The sequence below is a fragment of the Myxine glutinosa genome, chromosome 10, assembly GCF_964187855.1.
Source record: "Myxine glutinosa chromosome 10, kmMyxGlut1.1, whole genome shotgun sequence".
NCBI lineage: Eukaryota > Metazoa > Chordata > Myxini > Myxiniformes > Myxinidae > Myxine > Myxine glutinosa.
The window spans coordinates 23,904,324-23,920,751 of NC_136270.1; the positions used below are offsets into that span (position 1 = coordinate 23,904,324).

The 16,428-nt window shown below is 42.4% G+C and overlaps 1 protein-coding gene across 1 annotated transcript in view; it reads right to left on the minus strand.

Moving 5' to 3' along the window:
- Positions 1 to 16,428, minus strand: part of LOC137434338 (uncharacterized) — a 123,834-nt gene that overhangs the window by 47,414 nt on the left and 59,992 nt on the right. The window contains exons 23-29 of the mRNA XM_078785175.1: positions 10,857 to 10,961; positions 10,232 to 10,318; positions 7,204 to 7,349; positions 4,949 to 5,039; positions 4,737 to 4,793; positions 3,964 to 4,050; positions 3,617 to 3,862 (exon numbers count right to left, since the gene is read on the minus strand). Of these exons, the coding sequence (XP_078641301.1) occupies positions 3,617 to 3,862; positions 3,964 to 4,050; positions 4,737 to 4,793; positions 4,949 to 5,039; positions 7,204 to 7,349; positions 10,232 to 10,318; positions 10,857 to 10,961 (819 nt within the window). The remainder of the gene's footprint in view (positions 1 to 3,616; positions 3,863 to 3,963; positions 4,051 to 4,736; positions 4,794 to 4,948; positions 5,040 to 7,203; positions 7,350 to 10,231; positions 10,319 to 10,856; positions 10,962 to 16,428) is intronic.

Genomic DNA, 16,428 nt, shown 5'->3' on the forward strand with positions numbered 1-16,428 from the left:
GTCTGCAGAGAGTGAGGAGGCTGCAGACTGCCGATCTGAGGGATGAGGAATGGAGCGACAGAGAGTAGAGTCGTCAGCAAAGAGATAGAGAGGATTTTCAAGAGAGTCAGAGAGATCATTGATGAAGACCAGAAAAAGCACAGGGCCCAGAACACTACCTTGGGGAACTCCAGCCTGAACAGGAAGAGGAGATGAGAGAAACCCATTCAGGGCCACACGTTGACTACGACCAGAGAGGAAGTCCGCCAGCCATGCGTGGAGATTTCCATGGATACCAAAGGAGGAGAGTTTGGAGAGCAGAGCAGGGTGCCAGACCGTATCGAAGGCACGTGAAATGTCAAGGGAGACTGCTCTAATTTCCTGTTTGGCGTTGAGGACCTCCATCCATTGTTGAGAAAGCAGAAGCAGCATGTCCAGAGTAGAGTGACCAGGTCTGAAACCAAATTGATGATCAGAGATCAAGCCATTGGAGAAGAGGAAAGATTTAATATCTGAAGCAATGATGGATTCCATGACTTTGCTGATAATTGGGAGAAGGCTGATTGGTCTGTAGTTGCTGGGATCTGTTTTTGCACCTTTTTTGTGCAAAGCGGTGATTTTGCACCAGCTCTGACTTTGCTTCAGAGCAGGGCTTTTTGTACACCGCTCCTTTCCAATGCCATCTCCAGGCGCTGCATAACGTCATTTCCGGGCACCGAAGGGGGCTCGGCAATGACGCACGCTGAAAGGGAGTACTGTACTCAGTTTTCACTCTGGTTGTTTGTTTTCTTGTTTTCTTGTTTGTCCCGGCGATATCTCAGCCATTCTTTGAGCTAGGAAGCTGAAATTTCGGCACAATAGTGAGCAAGTACTTTGTCAAAAACGTTATTTTTGTTTTTTTATTAATCAAATAATTGATTCGTTACTTAATTATTATCAATTAATTAAGTACTTATTTATTTCCTTTCTCTTCTGGCCATTATCTCAGGCACCTTTTGAGTTAGGAAGCTGATATTTGGACATGATAATGACCAGGTGATTTGGCTGTAAAGGCTATTTCTGATTTATTGATTAATCAATTAATCGATTAATTATTTAATTATTCGTTTAATGACGAATTTTTTTTTAAGTTACACATTCGGATGAAATGGTGGTGGTTTATGTGTTCTATTAGCCAATTGAATAATTATTTAATTTTTTATGATTAATATTTATTTATTTTCATTATTAATCATTTATTTATTTTCTTTCTCATCTGGGCATTATCTGAGACACCTTTTGAGCTAGGAAGCTCATCTTTGGACACCACAATTACCAAGTGATGTGGCTATAAAGGGTATTTTTGATTTATTGATTAATCAATTAATCGATTAATTATTTATTGATTTTTTTTTTTTTAATTAATGACTTATTTAATTAAATTTCTAAAAGTTACACCTTCGGATGAAGCACTAGTGGTTTAGTTATGCTATTAGCCAATTTATTAAGAAAATATTTTACGACAATCTTTAATTGATTTTAATTATGCAATTAATCAATCAAATATTGTGCACCTCTCCCTCCAAATACAGTCTCTATGAGCTGCACGGCGGTACTGATGGGCGCCTCTCACTTGAGGGGTAACTCAAAAATAAATGGAACAATTTTTTTAATTTTCATCCAGATGGTAAGATAATGAGCTAATTAACTCTAAATGTAATCGATGTTTGTATGTCCTGGATGCCCTCACCAGAGTAGAAGGTATTGCATTTGGGTCCGTTTGTCTATTTGTCTGAAATGCCGCGCTGGAGGATATTTAATTATTTGGCATGGGGGCGGTGTACTTTGAATGTATCTGTACTTGTTTATTTTTTAGCTGGTCTTCGACCAATTTGAGATGAGATGCTAAAGCCATAACGACGTTCTTTAGTCAGTCCGTCCTTTCTTCCTTCCGTCAGTCAGTCGGTAAATGGGTCCATTAACATTTTTAGTTTTTTCTTACTCCTCCGAAGTGGCTCAACGGATCGTTTTGAAACTCGGCATGATGATTTATGAAGTCGATGTGCAAAAATAAATGGAACAATTTTTTAAAATTTTCATCCAGATGGTAAGATAATGAGCTAATTAACTCTAAATGTAATAGATGTTTGTATGTCCTGGATGCCCTCACCAGAGGAGAAGGTATTGCATTTGGGTCCGTTTGTCTATTTGTCTGTTTGTCCATACAGAACGTGAATAGGTGTATTAATTACATACTATTGAAAAACCTTAACACCCCTAAGACTCCTAAGACTCTTTAAGACTCCAAAGACCCTTTTTCTAGACATAGTTGAGGCTCGTGGAAGAGCTAGCACAATTAACAGATCAGGACGTAACAAACAAAACAGGATGCAAAACACACATGCATGGAGAAGGAAACAACAAGGACGAAAAGCTGGAAAATTAGGAGGGATTGGCGTGGGGTTCACAAGGGTAGAAAATATCATGGATTTGGTTTGGGGATGATCTGAAATGGCAGTGAACAGCTGCCTTGAAGAACTGGAGGGAAAAATGAGATTGAAGAAGATGTATAAGTTGATTCACAAGGCGGGGGAAAAAAGAGGAACAAATGAGTAGAGGTGAGCAGTGATCTTGGATTTAGGAAGTTTTACCAGAAGAGGGTTGATGGTGGAATGTGTGTGTCCTGCAGAGACATGGCAGAGGAAGGTGGGGACATGTGGAGGAGGAGGGTTTGGGGGGAGGAGAGAGGTCCGAAACATGGAAAGAGCAGAGGGTGCACGACCAGAAAGAAGGCAGTAGAAAACATAGAGACCATCGACCTGTCTGCGATGGCGGTGATAAGCCCGTATACTCAGCTTCCGCGCTAGAGGTTCCAATTATCTTAAAGGCCTTGGTTTCCACAGCGTCAAGCTGAGCAAGATGTGGGGCAGGTGAGCCAGCCCAGAGGAGAGAGCCGTACTCTATCAAGCTGCGGATGAAGGCCTTGTAGGTGGATAGAAGTTCAGGTGAGCCAAGGACGGACTTTGTATGATGGAGGATGCCCATTCGGCAGCTGTCTATGGAGGCCAATGTTGAAATGTGGTTTGCCCAAGCATGGTTATGGCTGAAGTTTGAATGACTGAACCTCCTCAAAAGGATATTTAGAACCCTAAAACCCTTTCAGACCCTTAAGACCGCCTTTATAACCTAATGCAGCCCAAATATGACCAGCCTCCATCGGGAGACGAGCGTCTGTCCCACTTGGGGCTATTCATTTTTATATAATAGGAGTTTGAATGTGTACTGTGAATGCTTGCAGAATTGAATCATTATTAATTTTTTTATGTTCTTCAACAAGTAATCAGTAACAAACTGAAGTTTTATATTTGCAAAACTGGCCTCTGGCCATGTTCCTAGTGCTTTCGTTTCAATAAGCTGACATCAAATGAAACCAAACAGGGATCCAATTTACTTGTGAAAAGGTCTAAGGGTCCGAGCTCTGTGCATTGCATGAGTGAATCTGTCCACTGCAAGCATAAAGTTGCATAATGGTTTTGGGAGGCTCAAAGGCCCCAGCTCACAACAATGGATACATATATTGATAATGAGGGAGAACAGTTATGCAAGAAAGTGAATTGTAGGACAATCATGTACTGTATAGACATTTAGATTGTCTCACCTTGAACTTCTGATGAACTTCCACTTGGGAGGCAAGATCGTCGACCTCCATCTTCAGACCTTGCTTGTCTTTCTCCAACTTACTGCGCACACGTTGAAGTGAGTCCAGCTGCTCAGCCATCTCTGTCACAGCATCTGTGTGCCTCTTACGTAAAGCGGCCACTGTGGCTTCGCTCTGTAGTGCTGCTTCCTCCAGTTCTCGCCGAAGCTTGAGAACCTCTGTCTCGCGCTTCCTGTTTTGCTCAATCTGTGCACAGGGACAATTGGTGAGTTTTCATTTCCATTTCATTCAACGGGCCAACCAAACAATGTAGAAACAAATACTCTCGGATTATGAAGATGACACACTTGAGCAGCTGTGGCTCCACCAGCCTCATCCAGACGCTCTGTGAGCTCCTCTAGTTCTCTTGCCAAGTCCATTCGCTGTTTTTCCACCTGTAATTATAACGGTGGAAACAAGAAGAGATATAAAGATGCTATGAAAGGTATCAATGGACTTTTCAGTCAGGTAAGTTTTTAGACTATCACTAGTAACATGTAACCCACACGTTTGGGTAGTCAGTGACGAAACTGACTCCCCTCACTTGCTTGCCTGTGGGAAGAGTGACTGTGACACCTTGCAGGACTAAAAGCAACACCTGACAAAGGGTGGATGAGCTCCGTTTGGGGGCCAGACTAACCAGTAAGGAGATGGTGTCTCCAAAAAATACCCATGATCCAGTTGGAGTGGATCATGGCAACTCAGGTAGCCTGAGAGGATTAGTGAAACCCTTGATGGAGAAAATGCCATAAAATGGAGAATGAGTGAGTATTAGCCAATGGCAACCACAAAACCACATCCGTTGGGAAGCAGTTGGGTATGCTGTGTCACTGAAGCCATGGAAGGCATGAACCTCAACCTGTGGATGACCCCGCAGTCCAATTCTGCATCTATATAACCACGTTTGTACCATTTTCATGGTATAAGTAAGCACTGATTTCGGATTTCAGTGCTTAATCGTAAAGTCAAACGAAAACAAAACCTGCTAAAATTAAAGGAAGAAAGATTGGAATGATACGGAAAGAGGTGAAAAACAAATGTGGGAAATGGACAAGCAGACAAAAAGAGTACTTTCTCCTACCTTTGCTCTTGCTGCTCTTTCAGCCTCAAGTTCCTCTTCCAACTGCTCTGACTGTGACTGCGAAAGAGGAGGTGAGCAGGGTTAAGAATATAATAGCAGGTAAATGTAATGCATTTGTTCTAATGTCCAATTATTCCTACACCATTTTGTCGAATTTTAATGAATTGCTCTCACCACTTGGCTCTCACTTGAGAGGTAAAACCAACACTGACCTGTAGTTCTCGGATCTTGCGCTGCAAGTTGATGACCAAGCTCTGCTCTTCCTCGAGCTGGGCGTTCAAAGTGTTTATTTCATACTCCCTCCTAAAAATGCACGTGCGGAGCGGGTAACCTTTGCGTCTCAATGTCGAACCACTCATCAGCTGAGCATAAGGCAGAATGTACTTTGTTAAATGCATGGGTGGTTGTTATTGGCCAAATTAGGAGAGTAAATAATGTGATTCTTTCTTCCTTTTCAACAACAGTATGAGAGTACAAGGAACCGTATTCATCATAGAGAAATGGACATTTCTGGAAAACAAACAATTAATTTGGTGACATTACAAGGTTTCGCTTCTATTGCTAAATCCTCCTGTGGTTACATCACCATGTGATAGTGCTTTTTGGGGACATGTACATACTATGTACTATGTACCCACTGGAAATGTAGGGCAGGAGAGAATGGGTTGGTGGATGGAGGTTGTGTTAAATCTATAAACAAGAAGAAAAGGACATAAAATGTCATAGCCCCCGTGGTTTTAGTAATTTTGCTGAAAGGAGTGAAAGGCCGTCAGTCGGCTATCTTTATCAGATCGCAAAATAAAGTGAGGTGCATGTGTATGCCATCATGCACTCTGCTTGTGCCAAGTTTGAACAAAATCGGACCATGTAATGTTCAATAAATGGTTGGGGACACATTTAAGTAACGAATATGCCGCTAGTCAGCCAAATTGAATCTGATCTTGAAAATAAATGACGTAAATATTGATACGTTTATGAGGATAGGCATGAAATACCTCATAAGAAAGTTTTAAAATGTGTAGATTAGCATGCTCCGTATGCCGCGAAGCCATCTCGATGTACGCAAGTGGGCCACGTGTCCATGTAAGAGCATATGCATGTCGCCATAAGGGGCGTGGCTTTGTGCTAATTAATTATAGGGCTTAAAGATTAATTCCCTAGTGTGTAATTTGCCTCCTGTTGTCTTCCCTTCAGTTTTATTACATTCGGCCAGCCAGGAAATCAAGGACGCAGTAAAACAACTATAACAAATGGACTCATTCACTCACTGCGCTACCAGGGCCGACAGAAACAGCATTTGCCGATCGGCAAGGGAATGACGTCATCCGAATATTCCTGAACAGAGATTAGACTCGGCCCCCCAACGACTCGTAACAAAGAGGCCACGCCCCGGCCTTCACGATTGGTAGAGATGCCATGGATGATGGAGTAGCACTCGGTGATTGGACAGAGTGTGACGTCAGCGGTCGAACATTCGAGAGCTGAATGAAAGACAAACTGTCTCGCCATATTGGTCTCTTTGTCCTAACATTTGTCGAAGGTGGTCACATTTCTCTTGTTGCTGGGGGTTGTTGGAGGCAGTCGCATTTCGCTCTCTTTGTCCTGACATTCGTCGAAGGCAGTCGCGCTCTTCTCTCTGTCCTGATGTTCATTGGAGGCGGTCGCGTTTCCTCTTTGTTCTGGCTTGGTCACGGGCGGCGGCACATCTCTGGCTCATGTGCGCTTGTGGAAAGAGACTGAACAAGAGAGGTTCGGGACAGTCGGCCATTTTTGATTAGATCACAAAATAAAGTGAGGTGCACATGTATGCCATCATGTACTATGCTTGTGCCAAGTTTGAACAAACCTGATTGTGCTTGTTCAAGAAAAGGTTGGGGACACGTTTAAGTAGCTCTTTAAGTAGCTCTTTAAGTAGCTTTAGCTCTTTCACGAGCCTCGATTCAGTATACAAAAAAAAAAAAAAAAAAAGGAACAAAATGGCCGCCACTCGGCCATCTTGGATCTGATCTCGAAAGGCAATGATGTGCATATGTAAGTCATTATTCATTATCTGTGTGCCAAGTTTGCACAACATCGGTAAATGCATGTCCGAGAAATGGTTGAGGACGTGTTCAACATGGGGTATTTTTACCGCCAGTTGGACATTTTTGATCGCATCACGAAATAAAATGCTGTGCATATGTATACCTTAATGTGTTGTATTTGTACCCAGTATGACAAAAATCGGTCCATACAATTCCGAGATATGGGCGCGGAGGGGAAAAAAAGAGGAGAGAGGGGAGGGAAAAAAGGAATAAAGAGGTGGGGAGGAGATGAGCAGTGAGAGGAGGGAGGAGAGAGGAACAAACATTTGGTACTTTAGCATGCGTAATAAAGAGATGGCTTGTTTTTTCATAAGCATAATGTAAATAAAAGGAGTAGAAAAAGTTAAATGAAAGATAGCCATGTTGGGCGTATGCGGACTCACTTCTTTCCAATCTCTTCAAACTCTATCTTACTGTGTTCCATTTCCACCAGACTCTCCAAAGTTGTTTTAAGATCCATCTCGAGCTTACGACGAGCCTTCTCTACCTCCAATCTTAACTTCCGTTCCTGGTCCAGGAGATCTTCCAACTATAGAAAGCACAACACTTAAGCTGTAGTAGGTTTGGAGGTTAAATACATTATTTTATTGTACATTACTTAGAAAATGTACGTGTATGTGTGTGTGTGTGTGTGTGTGTGTGTGTGTGTGTGTGTGTGTGTGTGTGTGTGTGTAAAAAAAAAAAAAATACATATATATATATATATATATATATATATATTGTATATAGCTCTTTTTAACCATTGACTGACTAATTGACTGACTGATATTAATGTTCGGTACCTTCCGGGTGGTGTAGAAAGCTGAAATTTGGCATGCCGATGGACATGGAATCCGGTACACCAGGAAAAATCACAGAACCGACGGAAAGGGTCCGAAAATGAAATTTAACGTTAAAAAAACGTAAACGCGTACGTAAAAAAAACAAAAAAAACCTCCATCAATATCTAACGTTTGAACATCGTAATTTTGTTAAATGCAAACTGTGAAATAAACATTAAGATAATGCCCGTAAATGTAAAAAAGAAAAAGCATCCGTAAATAAAAATATACGTAAAAAACATAAATGTGTACTAAAAAAACATTTTTTTAAAAACCTCAATCAATATCTAACGTTTGAAAATCGTAATTTTGTTAAATGCAAACTGTGAAATAAACATTAAGATAATGCCCGTAAATGTAAAAAAGAAAAAGCATCCACAAATAAAAATATACGTAAAAAACATAAATGTGTACTAAAAAAACATTTTAAAAAAAACCTCAATCAATATCTAACGTTTGAAAATCGTAATTTTGTTAAATGCAAACTGAAATAAACATTAAGATAATGCCTGTAAATGTAAAAAAGAAAAAGCATCCGTAAATAAATATATACGTAAAAAACATAAATGTGTACTGAAAAAACGTTTAAAAAAAAACCTCAATCAATATCGAACGTTTGAAAATCGTAATTTTGTTAAATGCAAACTGAAATAAACATTAAGATAATGCCCGTAAATGTAAAAAAAGAAAAAGCATCCGTAAATAAAAATATACGTAAAAAACATAAATGTGAACTAAAAAAACGTTAAAAAAAAAACCTCAATCAATATCTCGCATTTCAAAATTGTAATTTCTCAAACTGTAAACTGTGCAGTGAAATTCTCAATGAAAATTTACGTAAAAATCGAAAACGCAGTAAAATAAATAAATCTAAATTGATATCTAGCAGCAGTTCGATGATGCTTGCCAATAATCATAATGTTTCTTTTTATTATGTACCTACGTAGGGAAGCACAGTTTGTTATTGCTTACACAATGTGTAAGCATACCCCACGTGTGTGTGTGTGTGTGTGTGTGTGTGTGTGTGTGTGTGTGTGTGTGTGTGTGTGTATATGTATACAAATATATGCAGTCACGTGAAAAAGTAAGTACACCCCATGTAAAGTTGACTTTTTCAACATATTTCAACATACAGCTATTTGATCTTCATTTTAACAATATTGATAGATAAAGGTGATATAATATAACAAATATCATAAAACATTTACATTTTGTAGTCCATTGTATAATTTAAATAAACATAAATGCAAATTTCGCATGTGGAAAAAGTAAGTACACCCGTGGCTCTAATAGGTGGTATTGCCCCCTTTGGCAGAAACATCCTCAAGAAGGCGTTTCTCATAACTGTCTACCAGTCTCTGACATCGACTGGGAGAAATTTTTGCCCACTCCTCCATGCAGAATTCTTTCAGCTGTGCGATGTTTGAGGGGTTTCTTGCATGCACAGCTCGTTTCAAATCCCCCCACAACATCTCGATGGGATTTAGATCCGGGCTCTGACTTGGCCATTCCAGAACCCTCCATTTCTTTCTTTTCAGCCATTCCTTGGTGGATTTACTGGTATGTTTAGGGTCATTATCATGTTGCAAGGTCCACATTCGGTTGAGCTTCAACTTTCCGACAGATGGCCTCACATTATCCTCAAGCACCCTCTGGTAAAATGAAGAAATCATAGTGGATTATATGATGGTGAGCTGCCCAGGCCGTGATGCAGCAAAGCTGCCCCAAACCATAATATTTCCACCACCATGCTTTACAGTTGGTATCAGTTTCTTGTGGTCAAATGCTGTCTTTGGTTTTCGCCAAACATGTCTTCTGGTACTGCGGCCAAATAGCTCTACCTTTGACTCATCTGTCCAGAGCACATTGTTCCAGAAGTGCTGGTCTTTGTCTAAGTGTTCATTGGCAAACTTTAGCCTTGCCCTGATGTTCTTTCTGGACAGCAAAGGTTTCCTCCTGGCACACCTCAGTTGAATGGTCGTTTTCAAATTGTTTGGAGATCTTTTTAAATCCCTTCCCAGACTCGTAGGCATCTATAACCTTCTTTCTGAAGGCCTCAGAGAGCTCTTTTGATCTAGGCATGGTGACGCCACACACTTCAACAACAAAGAGCAAACCAAACTAAATGTCTGAGGTTTAAATAAGACTGGTTCCTCCAAGATCCTCTCGAACGATGTTCTCATCATTTGCACCTGAGCTGGTGCACCTGATTCTAATTTTAGGTATTTGAAGTAGTGATAAATGTAGGGGTGTACTTACTTTTTCCACATGCGAAATTTGCATTTATGTTTATTTAAATTATACAATGGACTACAAAATGTAAATGTTTCATGATATTTGTTATATTATATCACCTTTATCTATCAATATTGTTGAAATGAAGATCAAATAGCTGTATGTTGAAATATGTTGAAAAAGTCAAAACTTTACATGGGGTGTACCTACTTTTTCACGTGACTGTATATACATATATTTATAACAGCACTTACACACCATCGCTTGCTTATCAATAATTACCACAAAGTATTGCACATAAGGCCTTATGTATGGCTTTCAAAATGAAGATATCATTAGTATGTCCAAGCTTCACCTCTGAGACCTTTCCCTGCAGCTTGTTGCTGTTCCTGTGCAAGGATGCCACCTTGTCCTGTTCCGACTGTAGGTCATCCAGTGTTGCCTATGAAAGGATATTGAAGAACGTCGCTTTATCAATCATTACATTCTTATCGTCAGGAGTCTCTTTTTCAACTTACCTTTTAAGGAATGTTTAGGCTCAAGTAGGAGCGCATGCCATATGCATACATGAAAATCACGTGCATTAGAAGAGAAGTATATGTGAAACTTTGTGTAAATTACAGAGATATTTGGAAACAATGGACAAATCAACGCAATATGTGGGATTTTAACGTGTGAGCCCAGCATCATGAGCTCAGATGGGAACAACAAACATGCTAACCCAAACTCTTTGTAATATGAAGAATTGTGTAAACTGCGCTGCTTCTCGGTTTTTGGAATGAAGTTTGAAATTTAAAAAAGCCCCACACAGCATAATGGTTTGTCATGACCCTTGCGACAAAATGTCTTCTTGAAATGCAAATATAATCCAATATATGATATGTATTTACCATAAAATGAAGAACACCGATTCAAGATCAATGAAGAGGAAATAAAAGGATTGTGGAGGTAAGGAGACAAGAAATGATGAAGAGGCTCACATGATAAACCTCCTCGACGTGTTTCTTTTCTCGTTGGAGGTGGACAACTGTTTCATCTCTCTGCATCAACTCCTCCTGCTGTGCGTGAACCTTTGTGTCCAGAGCCTGCAAAAAGGAAAACAGCCACAGATGGTCATAAACACACGGAAATATCATCACAACCGCCATCATCTGCAAGTGCACCTGTTTGGCTAATTCCATGAGCACGTTGGATAAGCATCACCACCCATACCATGACAATATCTGGGTATAGGCAGACATGTCGACATTTGTTGTACCGACAGTGGTAAAAGGTGTTGTTTTTCTTCTCAAATACTGTCGACTGTCGTTCCTACTTTCATTAACTGTTCCTCCTGTTATTGCTCAACTGTGTTAAGAGTTTAATGATGTGAACGAAAGTATACTGAGCCCAAACAAGTTCGGTGGTTCGAATTCGGTAAGGATTGAGGTCGGTGGTTCGAATTCGGTAAGGATTGAGGTCGTTGGTTCGAATTCGGTAAGGATTGAGGTCGGTGGTTCGAATTCGGTAAGGATTGAGGTCGACAGTTCGAATTCGGTAAGGATTGAGGTCGGTGGTTCGAATTCGGTAAGGATTGAGGTCGTTGGTTCGAATTCGGTAAGGATTGAGGTCGGTGGTTCGAATTCGGTAAGGATTGAGGTCGACAGTTCGAATTCGGTAAGGATTGAGGTCGGTGGTTCGAATTCGGTAAGGATTGAGGTTGGTGGTTCGAATTCGGTAAGGATTGAGGTCGGTGGTTCGAATTCGGTAAGGATTGAGGTCGATCGTTCGAATTCGGTAAGGATTGAGGTCGGTGGTTCGAATTCGATAGGGATTGAGGTCAGTGGTTCAAATTCGGTAAGGATTGAGGTCGGTGGTTCGAATTCGGTAAGGATTGAGGTCGATAGTTCGAATTCGGTAAGGATTGAGGTCGGTGGTTCGAATTCGGTAAGGATTGAGGTCGATAGTTCGAATTCGGTAAGGATTGAGGTCGGTGGTTCGAATTCGATAGGGATTGAGGTCAGTGGTTCAAATTCGGTAAGGATTGAGGTCGGTGGTTCGAATTCGGTAAGGATTGAGGTCGGTGGTTCGAATTCGATCAGGATTGAGGTCGGTGGTTCGAATTCGGTAAGGATTGAGGTCGATAGTTCGAATTCGGTAAGGATTGAGGTCGATAGTTCGAATTCGATCAGGATTGAGGTCGGTGGTTCGAATTCGGTAAGGATTGAGGTCGATAGTTCGAATTCGGTAAGGATTGAGGTCGATAGTTCGAATTCGGTAAGGATTGAGGTCGGTGGTTCGAATTCGGTAAGGATTGAGATCGGTGGTTCGAATTCGGTAAGGATTGAGGTCGGTGGTTCGAATTCGGTAAGGATTGAGGTCGGTGGTTCGAATTCGGTAAGGATTGAGGTCGGTGGTTCGAATTCGGTAAGGATTGAGGTCGGTGGTTCGAATTCGGTAAGGATTGAGGTCGGTGGTTCGAATTCGGTAAGGATTGAGGTCGGTGGTTCGAATTCGGTAAGGATTGAGGTCGGTGGTTCCAATTCGGTAAGGATTGAGGTCGATAGTTCGAATTCGGTAAGGATTGAGGTCGGTGGTTCGAATTCGATCAGGATTGAGGTGGGTGGTTCGAATTCGGTAAGGATTGAGGTTGGTGGTTCGAATTCGGTAAGGATTGAGGTCGGTGGTTCGAATTCGGTAAGGATTGAGGTCGACAGTTCGAATTCGGTAAGGATTGAGGTCGGTGGTTCGAATTCGATCAGGATTGAGGTCGGTGGTTCGAATTCGGTAAGGATTGAGGTCGATAGTTCGAATTCGGTAAGGATTGAGGTCGATAGTTCGAATTCGATCAGGATTGAGGTCGGTGGTTCGAATTCGGTAAGGATTGAGGTCGATAGTTCGAATTCGGTAAGGATTGAGGTCGATAGTTCGAATTCGGTAAGGATTGAGGTCAGTGGTTCGAATTCGGTAAGGATTGAGGTCGGTGGTTCGAATTCGGTAAGGATTGAGGTCGATAGTTCGAATTCGATAAGGATTGAGGTCGGTGGTTCGAATTCGGTAAGGATTGAGGTCGATAGTTCGAATTCGGTAAGGATTGAGGTCGGTTGTTCGAATTCGGTAAGGATTGAGGTCGGTAGTTCGAATTCGGTAAGGATTGAGGTCGGTGGTTCGAATTCGGTAAGGATTGAGGTCGGTAGTTCGAATTCGGTAAGGATTGAGGTCGGTGGTTCGAATTCGATCAGGATTGAGGTCGGTGGTTCGAATTCGGTAAGGATTGCGGTCGGTGGTTCGAATTCGGTAAGGATTGAGGTTGGTGGTTCGAATTCGGTAAGGATTGAGGTCGGTGGTTCGAATTCGATCAGGATTGAGGTCGGTGGTTCGAATTCGATCAGGATTGAGGTCGATAGTTCGAATTCGATCAGGATTGAGGTCGGTAGTTCGAATTCGGTAAGGATTGAGGTCGGTAGTTCGAATTCGGTAAGGATTGAGGTCGGTGGTTCGAATTCGATCAGGATTGAGGTCGGTGGTTCGAATTCGATCAGGATTGAGGTCGATAGTTCGAATTCGATCAGGATTGAGGTCGGTAGTTCGAATTCGGTAAGGATTGAGGTCGGTAGTTCGAATTCGGTAAGGATTGAGGTCGGTGGTTCGAATTCGATCAGGATTGAGGTCGGTGGTTCGAATTCGGTAAGGATTGAGGTCGGTGGTTCGAATTCGGTAAGGATTGAGGTCGGTGGTTCGAATTCGATCAGGATTGAGGTCGGTGGTTCGAATTCGATCAGGATTGAGGTCGGTGGTTCGAATTCGGTAAGGATTGAGGTCGATAGTTCGAATTCGGTAAGGATTGAGGTCGATAGTTCGAATTCGGTAAGGATTGAGGTCGGTGGTTCGAATTCGGTAAGGATTGAGGTCGGTGGTTCGAATTCGATAAGGATTGAGGTCTGCTGGGAGGATTAGGAAGAATGTGGAGAAGGAGATCGGACAAGAGCAGCAGGGGGTTTGAAAGGGTAGGTTAATCGGTTAAACGTTAAGTTAAACGGTTAAAGGGTAGGTTAAACGACAGATGGGATGGTCATTCTGAGGCAGTTGGTGTAGAAGAGGTTGGAGGGGCAAGGTGAAATGGCATTGGGATTTGTGGATCGGGAGAAGGCCTACAACACTGTCCCGAGAGAGATGGTGATGGCAACACTGAGATGGATGGGAGTGCCGGAAGAAGAAGTTAGACTGATGGAAGGGGATGGACAAGGGAACGAATGGAAGAGTTTTGGTTGGTCCTGGCATGGCAGAGGAGTTCATTGTGAACATCTTTTTGAAGAAGGGAAGTGCTCTCAGCCCACTCCTGTTTATCACGGATGATGGAGCTGGTAAGTATGAAGGTAAACATGAATGGTACTATGGGGAGGGTGGTGTATGCAGAGGATCTGGTTGTTGTGGTTGAGATTGGGCGGGAGAAACATGAAGTACCGGGGGAGTGGAAGGAGTCATTTGGAAAGCATGGGCTGAAGATGAGCATAGAGAAGACGGAGGTGATGTGGGTTGGTTGGGCGTCAGAGGAAAGAAACCAATATCAGGTTAAGAGGGGAAGGAAATCATACAGGGAAATATGTTTGAGTATCTGGGTGGAACAGTGACTGGAGATGGTAAGCCTGAGGCAGAGGGTGCGGAGGAGGATTCAGGTGGGTGCGAATGTAGCAGATGGAAACATTTCAAGGAACGATTGAAAGGAAAGGTTCTGATATCGTGTGTAACGCCGGCCTACCTTTACGGTCTGGAGAGGGTGGCACTGACACAGAGACAACAACAGAGGCTGCAGATTTGTGAGAACAACTGGGTCAGGAGGATTGTGGGAGTGAAGAGGGTGGATAGAAGGAGAATGGATGAACTGAGGGAGGTGGCCGGTGTGCAGATGAGCTTGACGGGGAGATTGGTGAAATGCCAGCTGAGATGGGCTGGGCACTTAGTGTCGATGGGGTGGGGAGGGGGAATGGCAAAGAGACTGGATCGGTTGAGGGAGCAAGGTACGAGGAAAAGAGGTAGACCTTGGTTGAGATGGGAGGATTGTGTGAAGAGGGGTATCAGTAAGGTGGCCGGAGGTAGTTGGAGAGTGCACAGAGTTGGCTGAGGACGGGTGAGGTGGAGGAGTATCATGTTCAAGGCAGGGCAGTAGCTTGGTGCCAATGGACCTCACCCCTTATAAAGAGAATCGAAGAAGAAGATCAAACAATAAGGGAATTCTCTGTACATATGTGTACATCTGAAAATCATAGAAAAACAAACAAACAGGGCTGGGCCGATCTCCACCAAATTTTCATACATGTTGTTGATAGTTTCATATATTTCATGTTGATAGTACCCAGGGTCAGGTCACGGATCCAAAAACAAATCTCCCACCCCCACCACTGCGAGGGGATGGGGAGGGGTGGCGATGACTTGCCAATGCTCCCGAAAGGAGCAGGTATTTCTAGTTTAAGAAAATGGTACGTGCTGCTTCCTTGCTTCATTCGCAGCATCTAAAATGATAGAGCATGGACAAACAATGCTGAGAAGGCAATGGCAAACCACCCAGCATTAGCCTTGCCATTAAAACTGCTTCCGGAGCACCGAGGCTCTGTACATAGAGTATGGTACAGATTTTCTCTAAAAACACAAATCGCATGTCGGTGCTTGTATGAGGCAGCACAGGTTTTCACACAGAGAAGCAGTTTCTGAGATAAAATAAATGCACCATACTCTTGACAGATTGTCGGTGTTGCGGAAGCACAGGCTTGGCAAGGGGAATTCTCGGTTTGCTTCTGTCTTCCCAGAAGCCAGGGCAGGAATTTGTCATTTGGTCAAAGTTCCGGCAACAACTTGCACTATTTCTTCACAAAAGACACCGTAGGATATTTAACGTCCACCAATGACCAGTTTCCGGCCTTCCGTTCCTATGGACGCACCCACATTGATGCATCGCCCCACATGCGAAACACCGGGATGACAGCTTATAGCTTGGTCGGGATTCAAACCCTGGCCAGAGAGCTCGGAAGTCAGCACACATCCGTCTGAGCTAACCTGGAAGCCCAAGTCGTTATCAGGAATAAAGCAAGTGTCGGTGATACGCATTGCTGAAGGATCAACCTCTCTCATATCTCTCAGAAGAATGTACACTAAGTGGATGTGCAGCATGTTCACCTAGATATGGTGAATTACCATAGATATTTGATTGAACTGCCAATTTTTATTTGTCTTACTCTTCTTACAAAGCTTTAGGCCTAATGGGCATGCGAATGAATGAGGCCTATGCACGGTTATCTAATATTTGAGTTTCAAACTCATGTATAACCTTTATCTAGTTGGGTGTTGATTGTGTTTGACGTTGTCCTTTTGTTCAAACAGTCATGTGCATATCACATATGGGCCTAGTAGATTACGAGGCATCAGTGCACATTTTGACAAATTACAAGGACGTTTGTAGACAATTGACAAGTCGCCATATTAAATAGGAATAGGACCTGGCATCCCAACAAAATGAGCTGGGAACTCGTATGGAAAAAGGCCCAGCAAATGCACTCAATCACCTTACAATATTAGTTT